Source organism: Lissotriton helveticus, chromosome 3_1, assembly GCF_964261635.1.
Source record: "Lissotriton helveticus chromosome 3_1, aLisHel1.1, whole genome shotgun sequence".
NCBI classification, from domain to species: domain Eukaryota; kingdom Metazoa; phylum Chordata; class Amphibia; order Caudata; family Salamandridae; genus Lissotriton; species Lissotriton helveticus.
Window position 1 is genome coordinate 164251665 of NC_136061.1, and position 21772 is coordinate 164273436.

At 45.2% G+C, this 21772-nt stretch overlaps 1 protein-coding gene across 1 annotated transcript in view; it reads left to right on the top strand.

The window, feature by feature from the left end:
• Positions 1 to 21772, top strand: part of TMEM248 (transmembrane protein 248) — a 92174-nt gene that overhangs the window by 29090 nt on the left and 41312 nt on the right. Inside the window, exon 3 of the mRNA XM_078679475.1 lies at positions 16099 to 16381. Coding sequence (XP_078535601.1) covers positions 16099 to 16381 — 283 coding nt within the window. The remainder of the gene's footprint in view (positions 1 to 16098; positions 16382 to 21772) is intronic.

The window sequence follows — 21772 nt, forward strand, 5'->3', positions numbered from 1 at the left end:
CCGTTTGTGTGTGGACCTCAGGGAGCTAAATAAAAACATTTTTATAGATGTATTTCCATTACCCAACATTTCGGAGTTATTGTCAGCTACTAAGGACATGGTGTTATTTTCCAGTATTGATCTAACCTCCGCTTACCACCAGGTTCCTCTTCATGAGGAAAGTAAACACCTGACGGCCTTTATTACCCCGTTTGGCTTGTTTGAATTCAAACGGGTACCTTTTGGGTTAGCCTCAGCAGCTGCCATGTTCCAACGTATAATGTACAAGTTGTTCAGTGATCTCAAAAATGTACTCTTTTTCCAGGACGACATTCTGGTAATGGGTAAAGAGAATCGGGACCATGATTTACTGTTGTGTAAAGTTTTACAAGTTTTAGAGGGCAAAGGTCTCACGGCAGAGAGATCTAAATGTAAGATTGGTAGGAAAAGCGTCACTTATTTGGGTCATGAGATAAGTGCTTGTGGTATCCTTCCTAAATCTGATCTGGTTGATGCCATACTCAAAGCTCCTGTTCCTAAGTGTAAAGAAGAGGTCCGGTCATTCTTGGGCCTCGCAGAGTACTATTCAAAATTTGTGCACAATTTTGCTGACAAATTGTATCCTATCAGACAGTTATTAAAAAAGGTTCCACTTTTGAGTGGTCTGATGCTTGTCAGATAAGTTTAGATGGTGTGAAGAAGGACATTTGTTCTGCTCCAGCTCTTAAAGGATTCGATCCCAAGCTCAAGAGCTTCATTACGACTGACGCTAGTGGTAAAGGCCTTGGTGCAGTCTTGTCACAGCTGCAGAGTGATGGTTCGGAGTGTGTAGTAGCTTTTGCTGCAAGAGCGTTGACTGTCACTGAGGAAAACTACTCAGTGATCGAAAAAGAGGCCATGGGTTGCCTTTGGGGCCTTAAGCATTTTAGGCAGTATATTTGGGTTTCAAGTGTCACGCTTCGCACAGACCATAAACCGCTCACCAAGGTTTTGACTTCTTTTGGTCTCGGAAATGTTTCACCTAGAATCTCTCGTTTCTCTGCGCAATTGTTAGATTTTATCTATGATGTGGTTTATGTCCCTGGTGTACGGAACAGGATTGCCGATTTTTTAAGTAGATGTCCTTTACCTGTTCCTGATAGCACTGACAGTGAGTGGGACAGTTGGTTTGTTGCTAGTATCTCCAGTTGTGAGCTAGCTAGTATTCCTCACAGTGAATGGGTCAAGAACATTGATTTGGATGTTACATTGAAAGTTGTTTGTGAATTTGTTCGTAATGGTTGGCCTAACAAGTCAAAACTTGATAGTGTTTTTTATTATTTTTGGGAGATTAGGAACGAACTGTCGTGTGAGGATGGTTTGTTACTCAGAGTTGGTAAGCTCATTCCCCCTTTTGTGTTCCGTGAGAAAGTTATCAACTTGTGTCACGAAGGCCATCTTGGCATTGTAAAGACTAAAAGGAGGATAAAACAGTTTTATTGGTGGCCTGGTGTTGATAAGGACATTGAGAAAGTTGTGAGGAACTGCGTGGACTGTATTAATTCAGATAAGAGTTTGTCCACCTGTGGCACTACTCTTCATCCTATTGTTGTACCAGGCATGCCTTGGGAAAGGTTAGGTATCGACATTTTTAGTCCAGTTAAAAGTATAGATTGTGTGCAGAAATATGTAATTGTCATTATAGATCATTTTTCTAAATGGCCTGAGTATGAAATTGTGGATATAGTGGACTCTGACTGTGTTGTACGATTTATGAAGGATGTGTTTAGGCGTGAGGGTCTCCCTAAGGATATTATTTCTGACAACGGGGGACAGTTTACTAGTATTCTATTTAGGGATTTTATCACTGAGTCTGGCATTACCCACAGGACCACTTCTGTTTATCATCCCGAGGGTAACGGAAGCGACCTCTAGCGTGCAGACGACATACGTAGAACGAACTTGCAGCGTTCTCGGATTGGATGACTAACACGTCATAAAAATAGTTCCATGCGTGTAAGTACGTGGCAGCTTCCAGTTGCGCTGACAACAGTAGAATCTTTCCCGTTGAACCGGTGGAATGACAAGTTAAAAGATGCACAGTGAGTAAAACGTGACAGAATAAGTTAAAATATCCCGTTTAAAGTATGCGCAAATGTCAATAATATCCACGATAAAACTGCAATCACTTCCTTAAGAAAATCACCTCAGTCAAGTTCGTCTGTATTAATATGAAAAGCTGAAATAAATAGGAAATACCTCAAAAGGTGTATATATCTTCACTGGATGCTGTTCACAAAGGTCACGATCCATAAAACGTAGATGCTAAATTATCCGAGGCTCATTGAAATGAACTGAATTCTTAAAAATGAATTAATCCAAATCCATCATGCGCAGGTTCTTTAAGAGGATTCAAGCTCCATCGTCGCCATTGTTGTGAAGAATTACTCAAAATCATTTGAAGAGTAATATTGATTTATTAGCTCGAATCCTCAAAGCATCCAGTGGTCGCGGACGCAGCCGCCGGTCAGACTTCTCATTCAACTATGCCACTTCTAACACGACGACAAACACCCGAACCCCACACACATTCAAAACGTACCAACATCATGTTGCACACGAGCTGTCAACGGAGAATGCAACTTGGTTAACGCGCGGCTGGTACGCACGGCACAGCTCGAGACACAACACAAAGGAGATTGAATATGGTTTGGTAAACCCTGCTTGGAGAGAGGGTGAGGTACACCAAGACTCTGTGGATTGATTCAAGTCTTTGAGGGCAAAGGCTGAGAATTCTTACTACGTGATTTTTACGAAATGATATGGAATCCAGATTCATTAGGATTGATCTTTTAAGCGATTAGTGGAACACTCCAATGTCAGACGTTCTCTGGTGTTAGAATTATTTTGACCCCCTTTGCTTCAGGATGTCATCTTCATATTTTGATCATCGTTATTGTGGACAATGTAAATAAGTAATCTCACAAGTGTTCACTAATATTTAAAAAATCATGAAAAACAAAAGTAGGTTTTAAGAACATCTAAAAAAAATTAACAATCATCAACTCCTCTGAAAGCCTTTGTGGGCTGCTACATGGATGGCTGTGCAATCAACCAATCAACCAATTAAACTTGCCCAAGTTGGCTTGTAGATGTAAGGTTTGTATACAGTTTCTTTTTGCATTTCCCATTTCCCTAAAGACAAAGGCTTAACCCTTTTTAATATTCAAGTTGGGGTGAATAAAGTGTACAAAATTAAAAGCTACTTGAAACAATGAGTCCAATTAAGGAATTGTGTTTTAACATTTGGAACAATAATTACCAACCCCATTTTACTTCCAAATTAATAATTAATGTGGCCGACTACTAAGTTAAAATTTCACAGGAATATGATTTTAGGAAACTCCTAACTGTGTTAGGCTATAAGAAAACATTTGTGCAACCTTCCCTCAAGCCTTCGGATTTAGGACCAGATTGGAGTCACCCTCTACATAGATGGCTATTTACAGTGTACTGCTTATCAAAATTTGACGCCCCTCAATGATGCCCTACTGGCCTCCCAGTTGGCATGGACATGTGTAATTAATTGCATTGTCTTAATGTAGTTAAAACTGAAATGTCCTATTTAGAATTAGTAGTGTTTGTTTAAGTTGGTTGTGACAGAATGCACCCCAAGAAATTGAGCTCTCTGAAATATTAAGATATCAAAAACATTATTGGCTTGGGCATAACCTGAGATCACCACAATATCAAAAAGATAACGCTCAAAGTCAATGCAAAGTCAGAAAACGTTTGTAAACTTAAAAATGTCCTAGCAAACATGTTCACTGATTGGATAGTGCAAAAACAAATTCCACGTTAACTTGAAGGATGAAAATTATATGTTAAAGGCCTACAACGTAAAAAGACTCTGGTGTGTTTCTAAAAGCATGAAAAATGAAAACATTAAAAGACTGAATGCCACTTTTACAAAGCTGGTAGATGCATTCTGCAAAATGAGTGCTTGCCTGTGTGGCGTTATGGCACTTAATCAGAGACAATTACTTCTCAACAACCTAGTGTTCAAGTAATAACTCTAAATAAGTTAGCATTCTAATAAGTGTGGCCAATTTCACTATCATTCCATTCATTTTTTTAAATTTTATTTCGAGCAGTGTTCCCTGCACATATCAAAGCTCACTTTAAGTATTGTATCTAAAAGCTTTTTTTGACTGGCTAAAAGGCTAGTCAGTCAGCTAATTCTTCGAACAGTTCACAGTGTAGTAGTACATAGGTCAGTATTTTTTTTTGTTTCTATGGGAGGAGTATGAGTCCTGTTACACTCCACAATCTTACTGCCAAAGCCTCCAGAGGGAACCATTTTGGGATGTAACAGTCAACGACTCCATCTTATCACCGCATCCAGAGCCATTGTGAAAGCACTCGACACACCCATCTTCAACGTTAAAGCTTGGTGTAGAGCAGAAAAGTGCATACCTCACAGTGTGGGATTCTCGCCTGTAGTTTATTTTGATCACACCATAATGTGCGGGATATGTATTCAGTTGCCTGAAGTACCATACAGCGATCTTAATCTTGAAGATGGTAATTGGATGTTTAAAATGTACCTCCTATGCCCAAGTCATAGTGCTTTTATCCCTTTGCTGAGTCCTGAGGTGTGTATTTAGGTAGGAGGAAATAATCCTCCCAAGATAAGGATATCCTTTTCTCCTGACCTAGTTTCCATGAAATGATTGCTCTTGTAGGGAGATCATGCAAAGAGAATGTGAAGAGAAGTGGAGCAAATAGGTAGCCCTGCCTTAACCACAATTTGAGTCATGATCATCTCAGATTGTCCTCTTACATCAGGAGAAAGATTACCTGCAACAATCGATGTCAAGAGTCTCAGCAGAATCACCTGTGAATGTCTACGAAGTCTATTGACTACTGATGAAATCTATGTACAGTGCTTAACAAGTAATCTCCTAACACCTGAATATCTTTCTAAGGTAGATTATACATCACAAAGCAGTTGGCTTTGAAGCCTGGTTGCTCACAAAGTATAATTGTGAATTCTGTAGCTCAGACTGAAGGTGCTCAGCAATGCGTTCAGCCAAGATCTTGCCTACCAAATCTAAGAGAGCTGTTTGATTCGTTTCTTCAGGGAAGAATTTTGGATGCATGTGCAACAAATGACCAAATCCATAAATGCGTTTAGAAAATATCAAATATAAAGGCCCAAACAGGGTCAGTTAAAAGATAAGTAACTAAAATACCATAAATGATGTAAATATGAGGCATTGATCAAAAGTTCTAGCCATCATGAATTGCCGTCACTTGAGCAAAAACATCTTTCTTTATCCCCAGTGTTAATTTCTTGTCTTTAAAATAGTCATTGGGGACAAGAATGCGGTAGTTCGTGGGACTGGGAGATGTATTTCAAAATTAACTTGATAGAAGTGTCCAATTATTCAGGACTAATAGACTAACACTAATGCATGAATTCCATTTACTGGAGCATTTGGCAGCTCCATGTCTGGTCCACTGAAAATATCAAATTTCAACTGGTTCCTGCAGGCAATTTTTCTTCACCAGCTTTCTTTTTCCCAGTCTTCACTTCCCAGGCACAGAAGATAATTTTCCACAGGAGCTGGCAGGAGAAATGTCCAGTTGTACCTTGCTCTCTAGTTTCCTTCGAGGTTGTTCATAGATGTCTCTGTTACGAGACATTCTTCATTATCTTCAATGTGGTTAAAGGTCCAGAGGGACAAGCCGGCTTCATTAATGTGGCTGAAGGTTCAAAGGGACAAGCAGGCTTCATTTGCAAACTTTGGACTTTTCTCTTTGGGAGGTTACCACGACATAGTATCACTAACCCTCAAAGCTGCATTCTGATCTCAGAAATTCAAACTACAGTGGGCCACAAATCTTTCTTGGTTCTTTGCAAGGTATACAGTGAATTATTGAATGCTGTGAAACAGAAGGGAATTTGTTGATCCGAGTATTTCAAGAGATAAAACCAACCACTGATACACAAGTGGATCCAATTAAAACTTCCAGGCTTTCCCCTCCCAACATTTTGTAGGAGTGTGATCCAGCGTTTTATGAAGGAATATACTTTCAGGCAAAAGCTATCCAAAAGTCTCTCCCAAACCAGAAATCCATCATGGTGAAGTCTTTGGGTCCGATTCTGATCCGGGTCGGAAGGGCACCGAACGCGATCCGGCCGAAAAAACTACGAGCCGTACGCGCGTTCTCCGCCCAACTCGTACAGCTGTACGAGCAATCAAGTACAATGCGAGCTACGTGAAATTCACCGACCGAGCCTTTTTTGGGTCAGATTCGCTCCGTACATCTCGGCCGTAAGCTAACCGTGGCGTGCAATGGATGCGATTTACGACCGAGCCAGTATGATGCCCGTGTCGGCAGCCGGTGCGAGCCAAAACGTCCGGGAAGTTGCCTTTGGGGGTCCGCGTCGGACCCCCTGTCACTCCCAGCCCTACGACTCGGACACAGGGGGAGACCCAAGGGTCTCCCCAACACAGGCATGTATGGTGCGGATGGCACCGACGCATACCCACTGTAGGGGGTGCCCTTGTGTGAGACGTAGCCATTCAGTCAATGGGAGCCCATGTACGCGTCGTACGACCGGCTCCCATTAACTTCTATGGGCGTCCGACCGAACCGAGTCCTGCAGCATACGGCCGCATCGTACTCGCTCGATCGGACTGCAGGACTCCGGCTCGGTCGGAAAATACTCTGGATCGGTCGGAGAGCTTTCTGACCAAGATCGGAATCGGCCCCTAAGTTCCTCTGTACTCCTATTTTATATATGTTTTTATAACCTCCCAAGGGCGGCACTGTTATGCCCACTGAAAAGCTTCACATCTGAGATTAAAAGTTGCTTATGAGCCTTTTTGAAGAAATTCCATTTCCTAGCATGCTGAAGTAAGTGGTTGTGGCTCTGTTTGCACTAACAGCAGGCACTCATAGCCATAGGCAGAGTGGTGTTGAGCTGAAATTGACTGAAATGTTTAACATGAGGCTATCCACATTCCTGGCTAATCTTCAAGGAGCATACATATTCAATAATTCAAACATGTTTTAAGAATTATGGGAAATACGAATTTGGTCATCCCTTTAAACGTGTGCTGGACTAACTGCACTGTAATTTGGGTTTTGCTAGCATGTTCTTTTAAAATGTTAGCAAAAAGTATTTTTAGCTTTGCTGCAAGAAACATGGTCACCAGCCCTCAGCTACTCGAGAGGTCAAAAATATAAAGAACTTGATTGAAAGGCAATTTGTGCTCCTTAATCAGTTTTTCGATAGCAAATGGCTGGATTTGCCACTTCATGGAATTTACATAGGGTGCTCTTTCAATCGCAAACTTTTTTACTCCTGCAAAATTCTACTCCACACTCTTGTATTATTAATTTGGAGTAAATTCCACACAAGGAGCAGTAAGTGGTCGTTCCAATACTTGAGTAGCCATTGAAAGTTAAGAGGACTCACAAACATGCATTCAACAGCTTTTCAGTAATCCTGTCCAGCCATGGAAATAACTGCAGATTTTCTCTACTTAGGCTGAGGAGTAAATTTATTTCTCAAAAAACGTCGAGGGGCTATATCGGAATCTTCTCAGTGGAAAATATATTCCCTCAGTAGAAAAAAAGCAACCCAGCTCTTTCAGATACTGAGATTGAATTATGGGGTTATATTTTGAATAGGTAATGTGTGTAATACACATGCTCTTCCCTTGCCTGTCGATTGCCTGAAATATTACTCCCTTCTGTAACCTGCCTTGCCAGATACAACTTCATGAGTCCAAAGCGTATAAAAGTTTATACATTTTGTAAAAGTTTAGCATATGTTCAATGTCTCACATTATTGCCTTGATCAAAGTTCAGAAGCAGACAGTAAAGCAAGACAATGTGTGGTTTGTGATTTAAGTAGTGGTTTGGGTTCTGCTTGCAACCATTAGCTTTCTCTTTGACAATATGAAGCTTGGCCTTGTTATGGAAATGTCTTTGCTATTGATTGGCAAGAAGCTATGATCAACCCTTGATGTTCACTGAGAGGGAAAGCTGTGGTTTTAGCCTCGTGTCTCAATTCACAAACAGTATTTTGTTTGCTCGTAAGTTGAACCTTTACAAACTGAGCCTTGTCTAGGTGCAGCCCTAAGAAGCACTGTGAGACGTCTGAGTTCAGAGGAGAGCTCTTGATGTTTTTGTTACTTGAAAACAATACCCTTACAAGCAGCAATACTAGTACTGTCCTCTATCCAAGTTTGACTAGCCGCTTTTCAATGTAGACACAGTGATCGGGTTCTGAGCTTCTACTGGAATGTTTGAGATACATAACGTTTGCAGGACTCTTATGTTTTTATACAGGGTTTCTGGAGCAACTGGTAGCAGCCGAAACACGAAATCAGTACTCTGGCTCCAATATGTGGCTACAGCACAAAACTACTGCTTTCCAGCTAGACAAATAGATGACTTCCACGCTACCTCTTACAGTGTCTGTTCAGAGTAGTCTGCAATATATGTGTACATTAACTCTCTCCTGACACAGCTGTTGCTGTGTAATCAGTTAATCAAGCTAAAGCTTATCGACAACACTACACAATTGAAGTGTCTTATTTTTGGCAATAGTATTTAGTTGATTACTTTTCTAGAATCAAATCATCCCATATAGCATCCTTGAAGGTCAGATAACCCAGTTCTGTTAATGACTAAATGAGAGAGGTTTGTGGCAGTATAGGATTCCTTTATTTGCTGACATAGGCCCCTCAGTAGGTATTTTGGGTCAGATGGGAGATGACTGGTGCCTAACAATAGATGTGGCTACTATTTAAAAAAAAAAATATATTTTTAATTGCAGATTCGTGGGGAATACAAGCTTTCATTTCAACCTTACGACATCTGGTAGCGACCACCATCAAAGCACGTAAATAACATAACACAGCCGTTCAGCTCACAACCCGGAGGACGGGCGGCGGTAGCCAAACGATGTCTGAAATAAACGAAACTCAGGAGAGAGAAAGCCTAGAAGATCATCTTCTTCAGGCAGTTGCATGAACCATTATCTGCTTTTCTCCATCCCCACACTCATCCAGCCCAACAATTGTACTGCTACAGAAAACCCCAAGCCTCCCACCCTCCTTCCCCCGTCATTGTCGCTGCTGGCGTGGGCCTCATTTCAATATATACATTTATGGTCCTAAGAGATCTGGGTATCAGTATATCCAGTTATGTCTCATGGAACCCTCAAGTGGTTACTCATCTTCATCCTCACCCTCTAGCAAATGATCTTTCAGCGCTTGCACCAGCCCCTCCCACGCCCTCGCCATCTCCATACTCTTCTCATTGGATGTCCTAGTGGCCTGCTGAAACCTGACTGTACTCTCACCCTGGGCCCATTTCTGTAATTCACTCGTCCACCTCCTACCGGACGGGCCCTCCCTCGACTTCCAGTGCCAGGTGATTTCCCTCTGCGCTAATATGAGCCCCAAGTCAATAAATTTGCTAGTGATCTTTGTTTTAGCCGTGTGGGGAAACCAAAGCAATAAACAGGTGGCCATGTCAAACTCCAGTTGGCGCTCAGTGACTGCCCGAAGCAGCTCTCCCACCTCAGACCAATAAGTTCCCAACTGCGTGCAGCTCCACAGCATATGATCTAACTCTACAGCAGGCGCCATGCATCTAGGGCATGCCGCCTCAAGGACCTGGAAGTGTCTCCTAATCTTCCCCGGGGTAAGGTAGGCTCTATGCACAACAAAAAAGTGTACCAGCTGAAACCGGGCATTTCTACTTCCCTTCCACGTCCTCCGTAATATGTGGCCCCACACCGTATCCGGTATATGCTTTCCAAGGCTATCCTCCCATTTCGACTTTAAGATCGTAAGCGGTTCAATCCCTCGGCCAACATCCGGGAGTGGAGACAAGTGATCGCCCTATAAGTGCCCGCCGCCATTACCGCATATTGGCAGGCTGCAGTCGTATCAGGCTCTACCTGTCCCATCTTCCAGTGTTTACGGATCACCGTCGTCACAGCCACATGGAGGAGAAAACCACCATCCGGGACACCAAAGAGGTCCTGCACCACCCGGAAAGGCAGTAATTCGCCATCGGCATAAATGTCGCCCACCATGTGGAGACCCAGCTCCTCCCAATCCAGGAGCGGGGACCAGTCCCCACCATGCGGCAGTGCCGTCAACATCCCCAACGGGATTTCAGGAGCGTATGGGTGGGCTACCCCTACCCGCCTCTGGCTTCTATTCCAGCACAAACGTAGAGTACGTTCCTCCAGCGTCAGATCGCGCAACTCGAGTCTCTGCTGCATCACTATATAAGATAGCACATGTCTCTGCATCCCCTCTCCTCTGGTCTGGGCAGGGCCTCTGAAAACTCTCGCCACATTTTGGGTAAGGATCTGCAACTGCGCCGCCAAATAGTAGAGCTCAAAATTAGGTACCGCCAGGCCACCCTCCGCTCTCGGCCTCTGGAGCGTAGTCAGGGCCACACGGCGTCGGCCATGTCCCCACAGGAAGTCTATTGTCATGGTGCGTAACTCCCTAAAGACCCTCTGTGGGATCCACAGCGGCAGCGTGCGGAAATAATAAAGCAGCCTGGGCAAGGCCACCATCTTCAGCAGCGCCGCCCTACCCTGTACCGAAAGGGGAAGGGTCGCCCAGAATGCCATGCAGCCTCTCAAGGCCCGTATACAACGTCCCACATTCCCGTCCAGCATGTTATCGACGCCGTGGTAAATGCGGACCCCCAGATAGGTAAAGCACGAAGGTTCCCAGACAATGTTCCGGGCCAGCTGCGGTCGGGGCACGGCTTCCCGCAACGGAAAGAGGCAGGTCTTGCTCCAGTTCACCTTAAGGCCGGATAGCCTCCCAAAAAGCGACTATATCTCAGTCGCCCCATCCAGGGCCACAGCCGTGTCCTCCAGGAACACCAGCAAGTCATCCACATAGAGGGAGATGTACTGTGGAGACCCTCCGCTCAGCACTCCGGCATAGGCCCCTCCCGCTCTAGCCCGGGCCGCCAAAGGTTCCATCGCCAATGCGAACAACAGCGGGGAAAGAGAGCATCCCTGCCTCGTGCCTCTCCTCACCGGATAGTCAGAGGAGATCACCGAGCCCAGCCTCACTCTGGCAGATGCCGAGGAGTAAAGGACTTTCGTCCAGCGTCCAAAGTGTTCACCCAGACCGTATTTCTCCAGCACTTTGTCGAGATAGCTCCACTCCAAGCTATCAAAAGCTTTCTCGATATCCAACGACAACACTGCCGGCATCTGGTCCGGGTCCCATGAACTATCCAACACACGCACAAGGCGACGGATTTGATCGATGTATTTCTGGTCGGGATAAACCCGGCCTGATCGGGATGAACCAGCGTGGTCATGTGAGGCAAGAGTATAGTAGCCAGAATGCGGCTCAGAATTTTGTAGTCCACCGTTAGCATGGACAACGGCCTATAGGAGGTCACCTCGACATCCTCCTTACCCGGCTTTAAGAGTGGAATTATCAGCGCTTCCCTCATCGACTGAGGTAAGTATCCCAGTTCCAGCGCCTCGGCGTACACCACCAGCAGTCTAGGTGCCAGGATATCAACATAGCGAGCGTAAAATTCCACTGGCAGGCCGTCCACCCCCGGTGTTTTGTTTCGGGCCATCTGCTTGATCGCACCCCGTATTTCAGGAAGCGTGATCGCGCTACCCAGATCCTTAGCACCATCCTCATCCAGTATCGGGAGCTGAATGTCTGCCAGGTAACCCTCTATATCGGGGATCCCCACTTCCAGCTAGCTACTATAAAGAGTTGTGTAGTAGTTGAGAAAGCGGGAAAGAACCGCTGTTTGGGAGTAGACCATCCCACCCGACTCATCACATATACTCGGGATCGGGCAGCCCCTGGGAATTGGGTTGGCCAATTTCGCCAGCAGCGTCCCCACCTTATCACCCTCCACATGTGCTTTCGTCAGGTATAGCCGGTAGTCATAACTCCTCAGACGTTCAGTCTCTACGGCCATTCGTTCCCTCGCCTCCAACAATTGTGGGTGCAGAACCGGATGTTCCGGTCGCCGGCGCTCCAGGTCCCGCAGTGCCCCCTCCGCCTTGTCCACGTCAGTAAGAAGGCTCGTCCGCACACCGGAGTATTTTCCAATACACAGTCCCCTGACCACCACCTTGAACGCGTCCCATTCTAAAGCCCTAGTGGTGGCCGTCCCATCGTTGTCGGCAAAATAACCCTCGATACCCACTCGGAGGTCAGAACTAAAACCCCCGTCTTCCAAAGTCTCCGGCCTCAACCTCCAAGTGGGAACCACGGTTCGAACACGTTGCCATTTGATGTGCACCAACTGGGGGTTGTGATCAGATATGGTCCTGGTCAAGTACTCCGAATGCGACACCAGGGCGGCTATTGTAGTGTTACAGAGGATCGAGTCGATCCGGACATGCAACTCATGGAGTGCGGAAAAGTAGGAATAGTCCCTATCAGTAGGGTGTTGTCCCCTCCAAACGTCTATGAGGCCCCATTGAGTCTGCCATGCCCTCCTCTGTGTAGCTAGCCTATGGACCGGGGAGGAATGTAATGGTGGGTGCGACCTATCCAGCAGTGGGTCTGCAATAGAGTTAAAATCACCCCCCAAAAGGACCTGTCCTGCCAGGAAATGTGCCAGAGAACCGGACAATTTGTCAAAAAAGCGGGCTTGCTCCGAGTTAGGGGCATAAACACTGCAAAGCACCACATCTCTACCATATAACCTGCCCTCCACCGCCACAAATCGCCCCTCCGGATCTATGATCTGGTTCGTAGCCTGGAAGGGAACTCCAGCCCGCACCCACACCAAGACACCCCTGGCAAGTGCAGAGTATGCTGTACCAAACACTTGGCCACGCCATCTTTTCTGCAAGGCGATGCATTCCGGCTTGGTAAGATGGGTCTCCTGAAGCAGGGCTATCTGGACGCCACGTCGCACCAAGTATGCATGCACCTTATGGCGCCTTGCCATAGTCTGCAAGCCACGTACGTTCCATGTAAGACATTTCAAATCAAGTGATGTCCCCATCATGACCACCTTTCAGCGCCTCTAGCGTCCCAGTCATTCCGCCCACACTCAAACAGCACTGACCCCCAAACACAACACCCCATACAACTCCCTCAGTCCTCCCCCCCAGAACAGGACCCAATAACACATCAGTCCCCATCCAAACTCCCTTAACAAAACACACAATCCTAATCTCTGGTAGTCACCACAGTAAGCCTTAAGGGCGATAAGAGGGCGGGTCTGGGCCCACGGGCGGCACGCGCCGCTTTCACTCCAAGTCCGATATCCCGTATAAAAGTGCGTCACCTGAAGTCCAGCACCAATGGATATTCCGGATATCCGCTGCAGCAGGGCCAAGTCCCAGTAAATTCAGCTCCAAAAGGTTCATTCCCCGAGGATCTCGTCCGCCGTCTGAGGCGTGACCACAGGGCCTCCAGCACTGTCCAAATCAGAAAGTTCCGGACCCGACTTCTCCTCCTCTTCCTCAGAATCCGACCCCATTGCTGATCCACTTTTCTGGGAGCCTGTGATCGCCGCTGTCGCCGCCAGAGCTCCGCGCTTGTCGGCGGCCATTCGGCGGCCATTAGATCAGTTTGTTGTTTCAGCAGTGCCCTATTTCGCCTGCGGATTCTCTGCGATTTTCGCACCCGGACCGGCTTCGGCCGTTCCCACTCCTCCCTCCCTCCTCGGTCCGTACCAGCTCTGTACGTTTCCAGCCACGTCCAGGCCTCCTCCGGCGTTAGGAAAAAGTGCGTTGATCCGTCCATGATGACCCTCAATTTGGCCGGGAAGAGCAGAGAGTACTGAATCCCTTCCTCTCGTAGTGCCTTCTTCACCGATAGGTAGGAGGCCCTTCGCCTCTGAACGTCCTGAGCATAGTCCGGGAATATCGTAACCATGCTATTCTCCACTTGGAAGGGTCCCGCTGAGCGAGCTTTCTGAATCAACAGGTCTCTGTCCTTACAATGTAACACTCTGGCCACCACTGGTCTGGGAGGACCACCCTGCAGATGCGGCTTGGCTGGGACCCGGTGGGCTCTCTCCAAAGTGAAGAAGGGGGAAAGGCCCTCTGGAGCGACCATAGTCCTGAACCAGTTCTCCAGGAACTCCACCATGTCCCCACCTTCGGATTTTTCCGGAAGGCCCACCACACGGACGTTGTTGCGCCGATTGCGGCTTTCGGCATCTTCGGCATCTTCGGCTTTCCGTTCCAGGACCTCCAGGCGGGCCAGCACATCCTTCAGCTTATGTTCCGCCGTGACCACAGCTGGCTTCAGGTCTTGGAGGGACAGCTCAGTGTCCTTAACCCTGTCCACCATTTGGCATGGTCCGCTTTCAGGAGCCCCAGCCCTGTCGCCACCTGTGCTATATCCTGGTGTAACGACTCCTTCGTCGAGGTTATAGCCTCCAGGATATCATCGAGGCGCTGATTAAGCCGCTGTTCCTGCGTTGAGTCCGTGGGAGACCCACGGGCCTCTTGGTCATCGTCCCGTCCCATCTTACGGTCAGGCTGCTGCTTCGGCTTCAGCACCCCTGCCACCGCGGCCCTTTAAGCCTTCCGTTCTTCAGTCGTGACGTCACCGTGGCCCCTTCCAGGAACCCGGGCCTCTGGGTGCCGGTACCTGCTCCGGGGTCACTCCGCTAAGGGGTGAGAACGTGTCGTCAAATACCACGCTCTGAGCTACTCCACTGAGCAAAGCGTTCCTCGGTTGGTGAGCCAGGCACTGTATACCTCCAAGAGCGTCATCTCGCCGGCCGCCATCTTAGGCCTCCAGCACGGAGCGAACTTTCCATAGCAGCGCCGCCAGCAGGGGGGCCCCACACCATCCGCTCGCCGGTGCACACCTCCAGAAAGCAACTGCGCCACGGTCTGGATCCGAATCTCGACCTGGTGCCCCCTCTCAGTCACGGGCCATCGAGTTAGAGTCTCCCGGTGCCGCCGGGGACCTGCGCCATTTTGTCGTCGCCACCGGGTCTCCGATCAGCTTCGTCGATTTTCGGCGCCCAGCGGACCCCTCCACTGACTCAAAACTGGTCGCAACAGCTGCCCCAGGCGTTCCAACGTCCGGTGCTGTGTTGCAGGCAGCGGCCAGGAGAATTTTCAGGAGAATATCCGGGATCGGGTGCGGAGCTACCATCTCACGCCGCCATCCCCGTCGGCGTCAAAGCCACGCCCCATAGATGTGGCTACTACTCTACCTCCTCACCCAAAGCTCAGCAGATGTGAGCAATATCATCCTTTGGTTGGTTTACCTTGCTCACTAGGCTGGTACTTTTTTTGCATGAATGTATGCTCATTGCAAATATGTTTCACACCCTTCCACCACTAGCTCTGAATAGCAGTTTGATTTTATGAGGCCTTTAACAAAACGACGTGCTGCACAGGTACTCATTTGCTGCCCTAAATTTTTAATGGTGTGTTTTGTGTCACACCAGCAGATCTTGTCTAGAAGTCCAGAGCTGTGGTTGAGTGGTCCCAGAGTACTCTCACACTACTTGGGTACAATACTACTGAAATCCCCTTTCCTTAATTTGGTGGGAACAGACAACACTCTTTAACAAAATAAAGACAATCCTGCCTAGTGCTCCTATGGAGTGACTACTGTGTACAATCTGCTGGACTGAAAAGCAGGCCCCATTTTCCACCCAACATATAGAATATTGTATATATGTAATAATTGTTTAATCAAACCTAGCCCTAAAGCAGCAGAGGTCTACTAGGTCAAAGACCAACTCAAAGATACAGCCAAAGAGTGATTGGAGGGTAGCAGGTATCTGGGCGCTGAAGTGGACTGTTGTTGCATTGTGATGTAATTTTCCTTAAAGACCTGCTTCTTCAGCTGTTTCCCTTTTTCCTGAATTGGAGGCGGGCTGGGGTATGGTCATGGGCGCACGAGTAGGTAATTTCCTTATCCTGATGCACAAATTGAGAAGTCATGTGGAATATTTTTCTATAATTGTTCAGGATTTTCTGGTAGGAGGTATGTGTTTTTGATTGTGTGCTACTAGTAACGTAGTACACTCGTTTAATAAAACATTGTTTTCCATTTTCAGTTTTTTGGTCTTTTGTCAAATTAATGTGTCTTTTCTTTTTCCACTAAGGATTGGAACACGTTCCTTTTGAGTTTTAATGATTTGGACTTGTGCATATCTGAAAATGAAACGTTAAAACATTTAATTAATGATACAACAACTCCAGAAAGCACAGTGAGCAGTGGACAAGCAAGATCAACACAAACTCCACAGACTATTGAGGACTCTGGGCCTATAAATATATCTGTCTCTGTTACCTTAACTCTGGATCCTTTAAAACCATTTGGAGGATATTCACGTAATGTCACACATCTCAGTTCCTCGATATTTGGACACCAAATTGGACTTTCAGGTATGCGCTTTGTATTTTTTTGCAACAATAGTGTACACTATCCTTAACATATTTTTACCACGTCAAAAATCTATTTTTTTATATTAAATATGCCTTTGCTATATCAACCAGTAATAACCAGAGACATATTAAACATGTTTACACATACATACATCCTGGTAAAGATTGTTTTCATCTATGCAAATTTAAGATAATGGTAATTGTTTTTACGTAATATTTTGTTTTTCATTAATGACTTGGAACTAAAAATAGCTATGAACCATTCAAAAGTACACAATAATCCACCCCATCCCTGACCAATACCTTTACAGGCTACGTTGTTGGAATCTTGTTGGCACATCTTATAAAATTGTCCATGCCCCCCCCCCACCATTAAACCTAATGAGTTCTAGTACTTTATATCACTCCCTCTTGTCAGACAACTGTTGCTTCTCAACCTATTGGGAGCCTTTATTCGAGTCTGTGCAATAGAGGTATGCTGCAGGGGTGTGGAATTTTATAAAATATCTACTTGTCATAGGGCAGGTTGATTCATAAATCTTCTTGTCATGTAACAAAATCCACTTGTGCCATGTAGTGCAGCGACAAATTATGGCAGCAATCTCATTATATTAGAGCTCTAGTATAGCCTCTCTGATTATTCCAGCGCTCATACCATAGCAGTGTTTGAATACTTGCATTCCCCTTATGTTGCCTTGTTTCTGCAGATCTACATACTGGGGCTGACGGTAGTGGTAAGCAATAGTTCCAGGCTTAGAATGCTCTTTTGAGTCTCTGCAAAACTACTAACTTGCATGTTTTAAGGGTTTTCAACAACTTTTCTCTAATCTTTTGCCATACTGAGAAATGTTGGAAATTTACCCCTGAAAAGGGCAGATGTAAACCTTCTTCCAGAGTTGGGGAAAAAAGTGGTTGGAGGAAAAGTGAACTTGCAAGCACTCAGATTTTTGCATGAGCAAATCTACTCATGCAAATTGCTAATGCTAAAATGCAGTTCTACAAATATTTGTAGAAGTACGATTTCTTGTCCTACCTTTGTAAATTCCTAGGAATTCACAAAAGCCGTATAGCTGCACTAAATGCAAGATCATACGCCATGGGTGCACTTTTGAGACTTTCTTTAATAATTGAACCCCTAATTTGGTCTGGTGTTGACCATGACCTTTTGTATTTATTAAAATTCTGTCTCTCTCTCTCTGTATCGGCTGGCGTCACTGTGAGTGATGGCATTCTGCTCTTTCCAAAGGAGCATATCGGCACACGAAGTAGTTTTATTCAGTGCCAGTGTGTGCTTTTTGAGACCAAAAACAATTTTTGCTTTTGCCAATGTTTGTTATAATGGTGCGGGCCCGGCATCTCCCACACCAATAAGGTTTTACAAAAAACATCTTATTGAAACTAGGTACACTGATTTTCCACTATGAATATTTTTGGGAAATACTAGCATGCATCAACACGTTACTAAATGATGCTGCAAAGAAATGGTACCTGAAAGTTTACAGTAGTTTAGCAAAATGTTTTTTTTCCTGCTATAATTTTTTTAATGAATATTTTTTTATTTTATTGCTTTCAAGCTTCTTCAAATGTTTGCCTCAAATCAGAGAACATTCTGGGAGCATTATACATAGCCTCGTATTGCTAAACTATGAAAACGTGTGTACACATTTTTAGACTCGAACCACTGTCAGTAGTGCGCTCATGGCTTACAACATTTACTTAGAGCGCTCCTCCCTAATAATAAAGGCTTTCAATTAATGAACCATAAATACAAGATTGAACAGCATAGACATATTGACAAAAATATTACCTTAACTGCAGACAGTACCCTTTCCTCATCTATAATGTGGTACTGCAAAGTGGCAGCCGTAGGCTTTGTGCTGCAGGGGGTTAGGCCTACTTGTCCCTAGGACAAAATACACATGAAAACCTGTTGCCCTTGACCCCAAACAATATGTCCTGGGCTTGGGGCTATAGGTATTCCACATTCCTGATGCTGTTTGCGGTTCTCATGTCTTCTTTAGGTGCTTACTGTGCGTCAGAATATCTGAGTTTCTCAAAGGCTGTTGTTTGCCACACCTGTGAATTCATTACGACAGACATGGAGGATTCCACTTCTTCCAGTGCAGTGCAATAAGAGATTTAGCTACTTTGCACATTAGTATGACTAATGCTCGGTCTGCCCTGTTATTGTCTCCACACTCCTTCTCTTTGCTCTCCCGTTGTAGCATTGGTTCCCATCTCTTCTAAAAGCACCACTTATTGTCATCCATGCCCTACCGCAAAACTGTGTAGCCCGACACCAGCTCTTTTGAACGCATATGTGATCTTACAAATATTTCTATACGTCTGCCTCTTTTTTTCTGTGCGTGAAGGGGCCAGTGCCTGAGCTGTATTATTGAAACCCCTTGGCCTCTTACAACCTGAACTTTTGCTTGCATTGTTCACATTATTTGATTTTCCTTCAGTGGATGAAGTCTGATCGCGTCCTGCACTTCGTCTTCCTCAAATCGCTCCATATCTGTCACTAGTTCTAGACTAGTTCGGATATTCTCTCTCATGCTTCGGTTTGAGATAGTATCCGGTTCCCTTCAGTTCACCTTAGTCATCTAAACGGCAGTATTGTCTCTCAGGTAAATTTTCTTAAATCTTGAGCTCTGAAACAATCACTTGAGTTGAATTTCTCGATTTGCCTTAGTGGCCTTAGAGTTACACCCAACCGGGCCTCTTTCATATCATTCATCTCTACCCGAAAATGAGCTGCTGATGGAAAACACTCCATTCCGCTTCTGTCTGAACTGCCACTCAAAATACCCTTTACCGATAAACACTTGGTCTGTAACTTATGCCTTTCGCTCGACTATCAAGAAGATAACTGTTAGGCCAGCAGGTCATTTCGGCCTAAAAAGGCACTTCAGAATTGATGTGTGCTGTGTCTAGAAATGCAGCACAGAGACTACACTTCAGATATCTTTGGCCAGTCAGAAGAAGAGAGCTCGGCAGCGGTGGTAGTCTGTTTCCATACAAGACTCCGATTCCTAGTCAGACACCGAATAAGATCCAGTTCACAGACAGCCTTCCGAATATCATCACACTGCGAGTACAATGACCCCCGATCCGAAGCCTAAAAAGTCGTCCCTGACTGAGAAAACTGCACAAGGTTTGCCACTGCCGAAAAACCATGATGCACACCTCTCTATCGATTTGAAGACCCTGCCCTCAGACTCTGCACCGAACGCTCTGCCTACAGCAGGGGCCTTCACATTAAAACCCTCATCTCAGCCTTCACACCGAACCATAACATTAGGTTCAAAGGGCAAAGCTCGTAGCTCTTCTGCTCCGACAACTCTGGTACCAAAATCTAAACTGACCTCCGCACCTAAATGTTATACTTTCGGACCGAAAAAATCACCTGAGCCTATTCTCATAACAATGCAAGAACGACTGTATCCGAAATAAAAAAACATTGCAAATTCAGCCTGTTACAAAAAAGATTGTCCTACAACCAACACCTCAATTAAAAAGACATATGTATTTCGAGGAAGCAATTTGTGATCCTTTTTCCCTCCAAAGAACTGCAAAAAGGACATTGCCACAGCCACTCTACATATTTCTATCCCTACCTCTCCCACTCCACCATTACCAGCCCACACCCCTCCACCTCAATCACCACAACCGTCTCGAAGAAGGGCAACGTTACACAACAGACACATTCACCCATTAGGAATGAACAGGATGATATGGGAGAAGATACAAAACCTACAGTCCTTTGGGATGCATATGATATAGACTCACAATGGTATACAGAACCAGACCTCTACCCAGCACGTCCATCCCCACCAGATGATGCTGCAGCTTTACATAAAGCCGTACATAAAGACCCAATAGAAGACCACTTCCTTTTTGAGACCCTCACATCTGCACAAAGGGGTTCACAGAATTTACCCATGCTTAAGGGAGTTATTTGCGGCATCTGTGCAGCTACCCATGTACCAATCTGCTAATCAGTGGTGTATAGCTAACAGTCAGGCCTTATTAGCAATTTATGACAGAGCACACTGGGACGAGATGGAGGGGCTCCTTCAACACCTCCCAGAGGAACATAAACAAAATTAGTTAATGAGGGAAGACTCCTTACAAATAATTCCATCAAATGTGCTTTGGACTCTGATGATAAAACTGCAATAAGAATTAACACAAGTAACCTCTTGCTCAGGAATCCGTGGCTCTGTGTTTCTGGATGCTAAACTGAGGTTAAACAGGCTGGCCTTAATCTACATTTTCATAAGTAGCACCTTTTTGGACCACAAGTACATACACACCTCGAAAGAATTAGAACACCAATGTCACAAAATCTATGGGTGCCTTTCAAACACCCTCATTTCGTGTGTCCTTTCATACCCCTAGTTTAGAACAAGGCGCAAAAAAAAGCTGCATCAACAGATACCTCAGGTACACAATATAAAAACCAAGGACAGACCGCATCCTCTAAAACCTTCTACAATGGCAGTTTTAGGGGAAATAATTTCATAGGTCACCGAAGGGGAAATAACACCAGTACTGCAAACAGTTTCTCCAAGCAATAACTCCCTTACTATTTTCCCTCGATCATCTGATACCTGTCGGCGGACGTCTAAAACATATTTTACAGAATTGAAAACAATTACAACAGATCAATGGGTGTTAGACATTAACCAACATGGCTACTGTCTAGAACGTATCACAACCTTTCCAAATATTCCACTGAAAAAACACAATCGACCCAAGAAACGCCAAATTCTAGTCTAGCAGGAAATAACAGCTCTCCTACTCATCGGAGCCATAGAGCCAATATATCAATACCCAGCAACAGGAATGTGTATTCACTATACTTTCTCATTCGAATAAAAAAAAAAAGGTCACTAAGACCCGTTTTAGAGCTCAGATTCCTAAATCATTACGTACTTTCGGAACACTGCCACATTGTTACAAGGAAGTAATACCCCTGTTATAGAAGGGCAACTTCATGTCCGCATTCGGATCTCAGGGACACTTATTTCCATATACCAATTCATGCTGCCCATCGCAAATAACTTCGGTTTGTCTTTCAAAGACAACTGTCAGTTCAGAGTGCTTCCATTCTGGGTCACCACTGCACCACGGGTATTCACAAAATGCCTAGTAGTTGCAGCACATCTATTCAGAAAAAGCATTCATGTATTCCCTTACTTGGATGATTGGCTCATAAAAGCCAGTAATGCTCAAATTTACAGTCTACATACCTCAAAGACTATGATCTACCACATTGTCTAGGGTTTACCATTAATGTGCAAAAATCACATCTTCAACTATTGCAAATGCAACCATACTTAAGAGCAATTCAAAACACTCATATGGTTAGCATACCCAAATAAT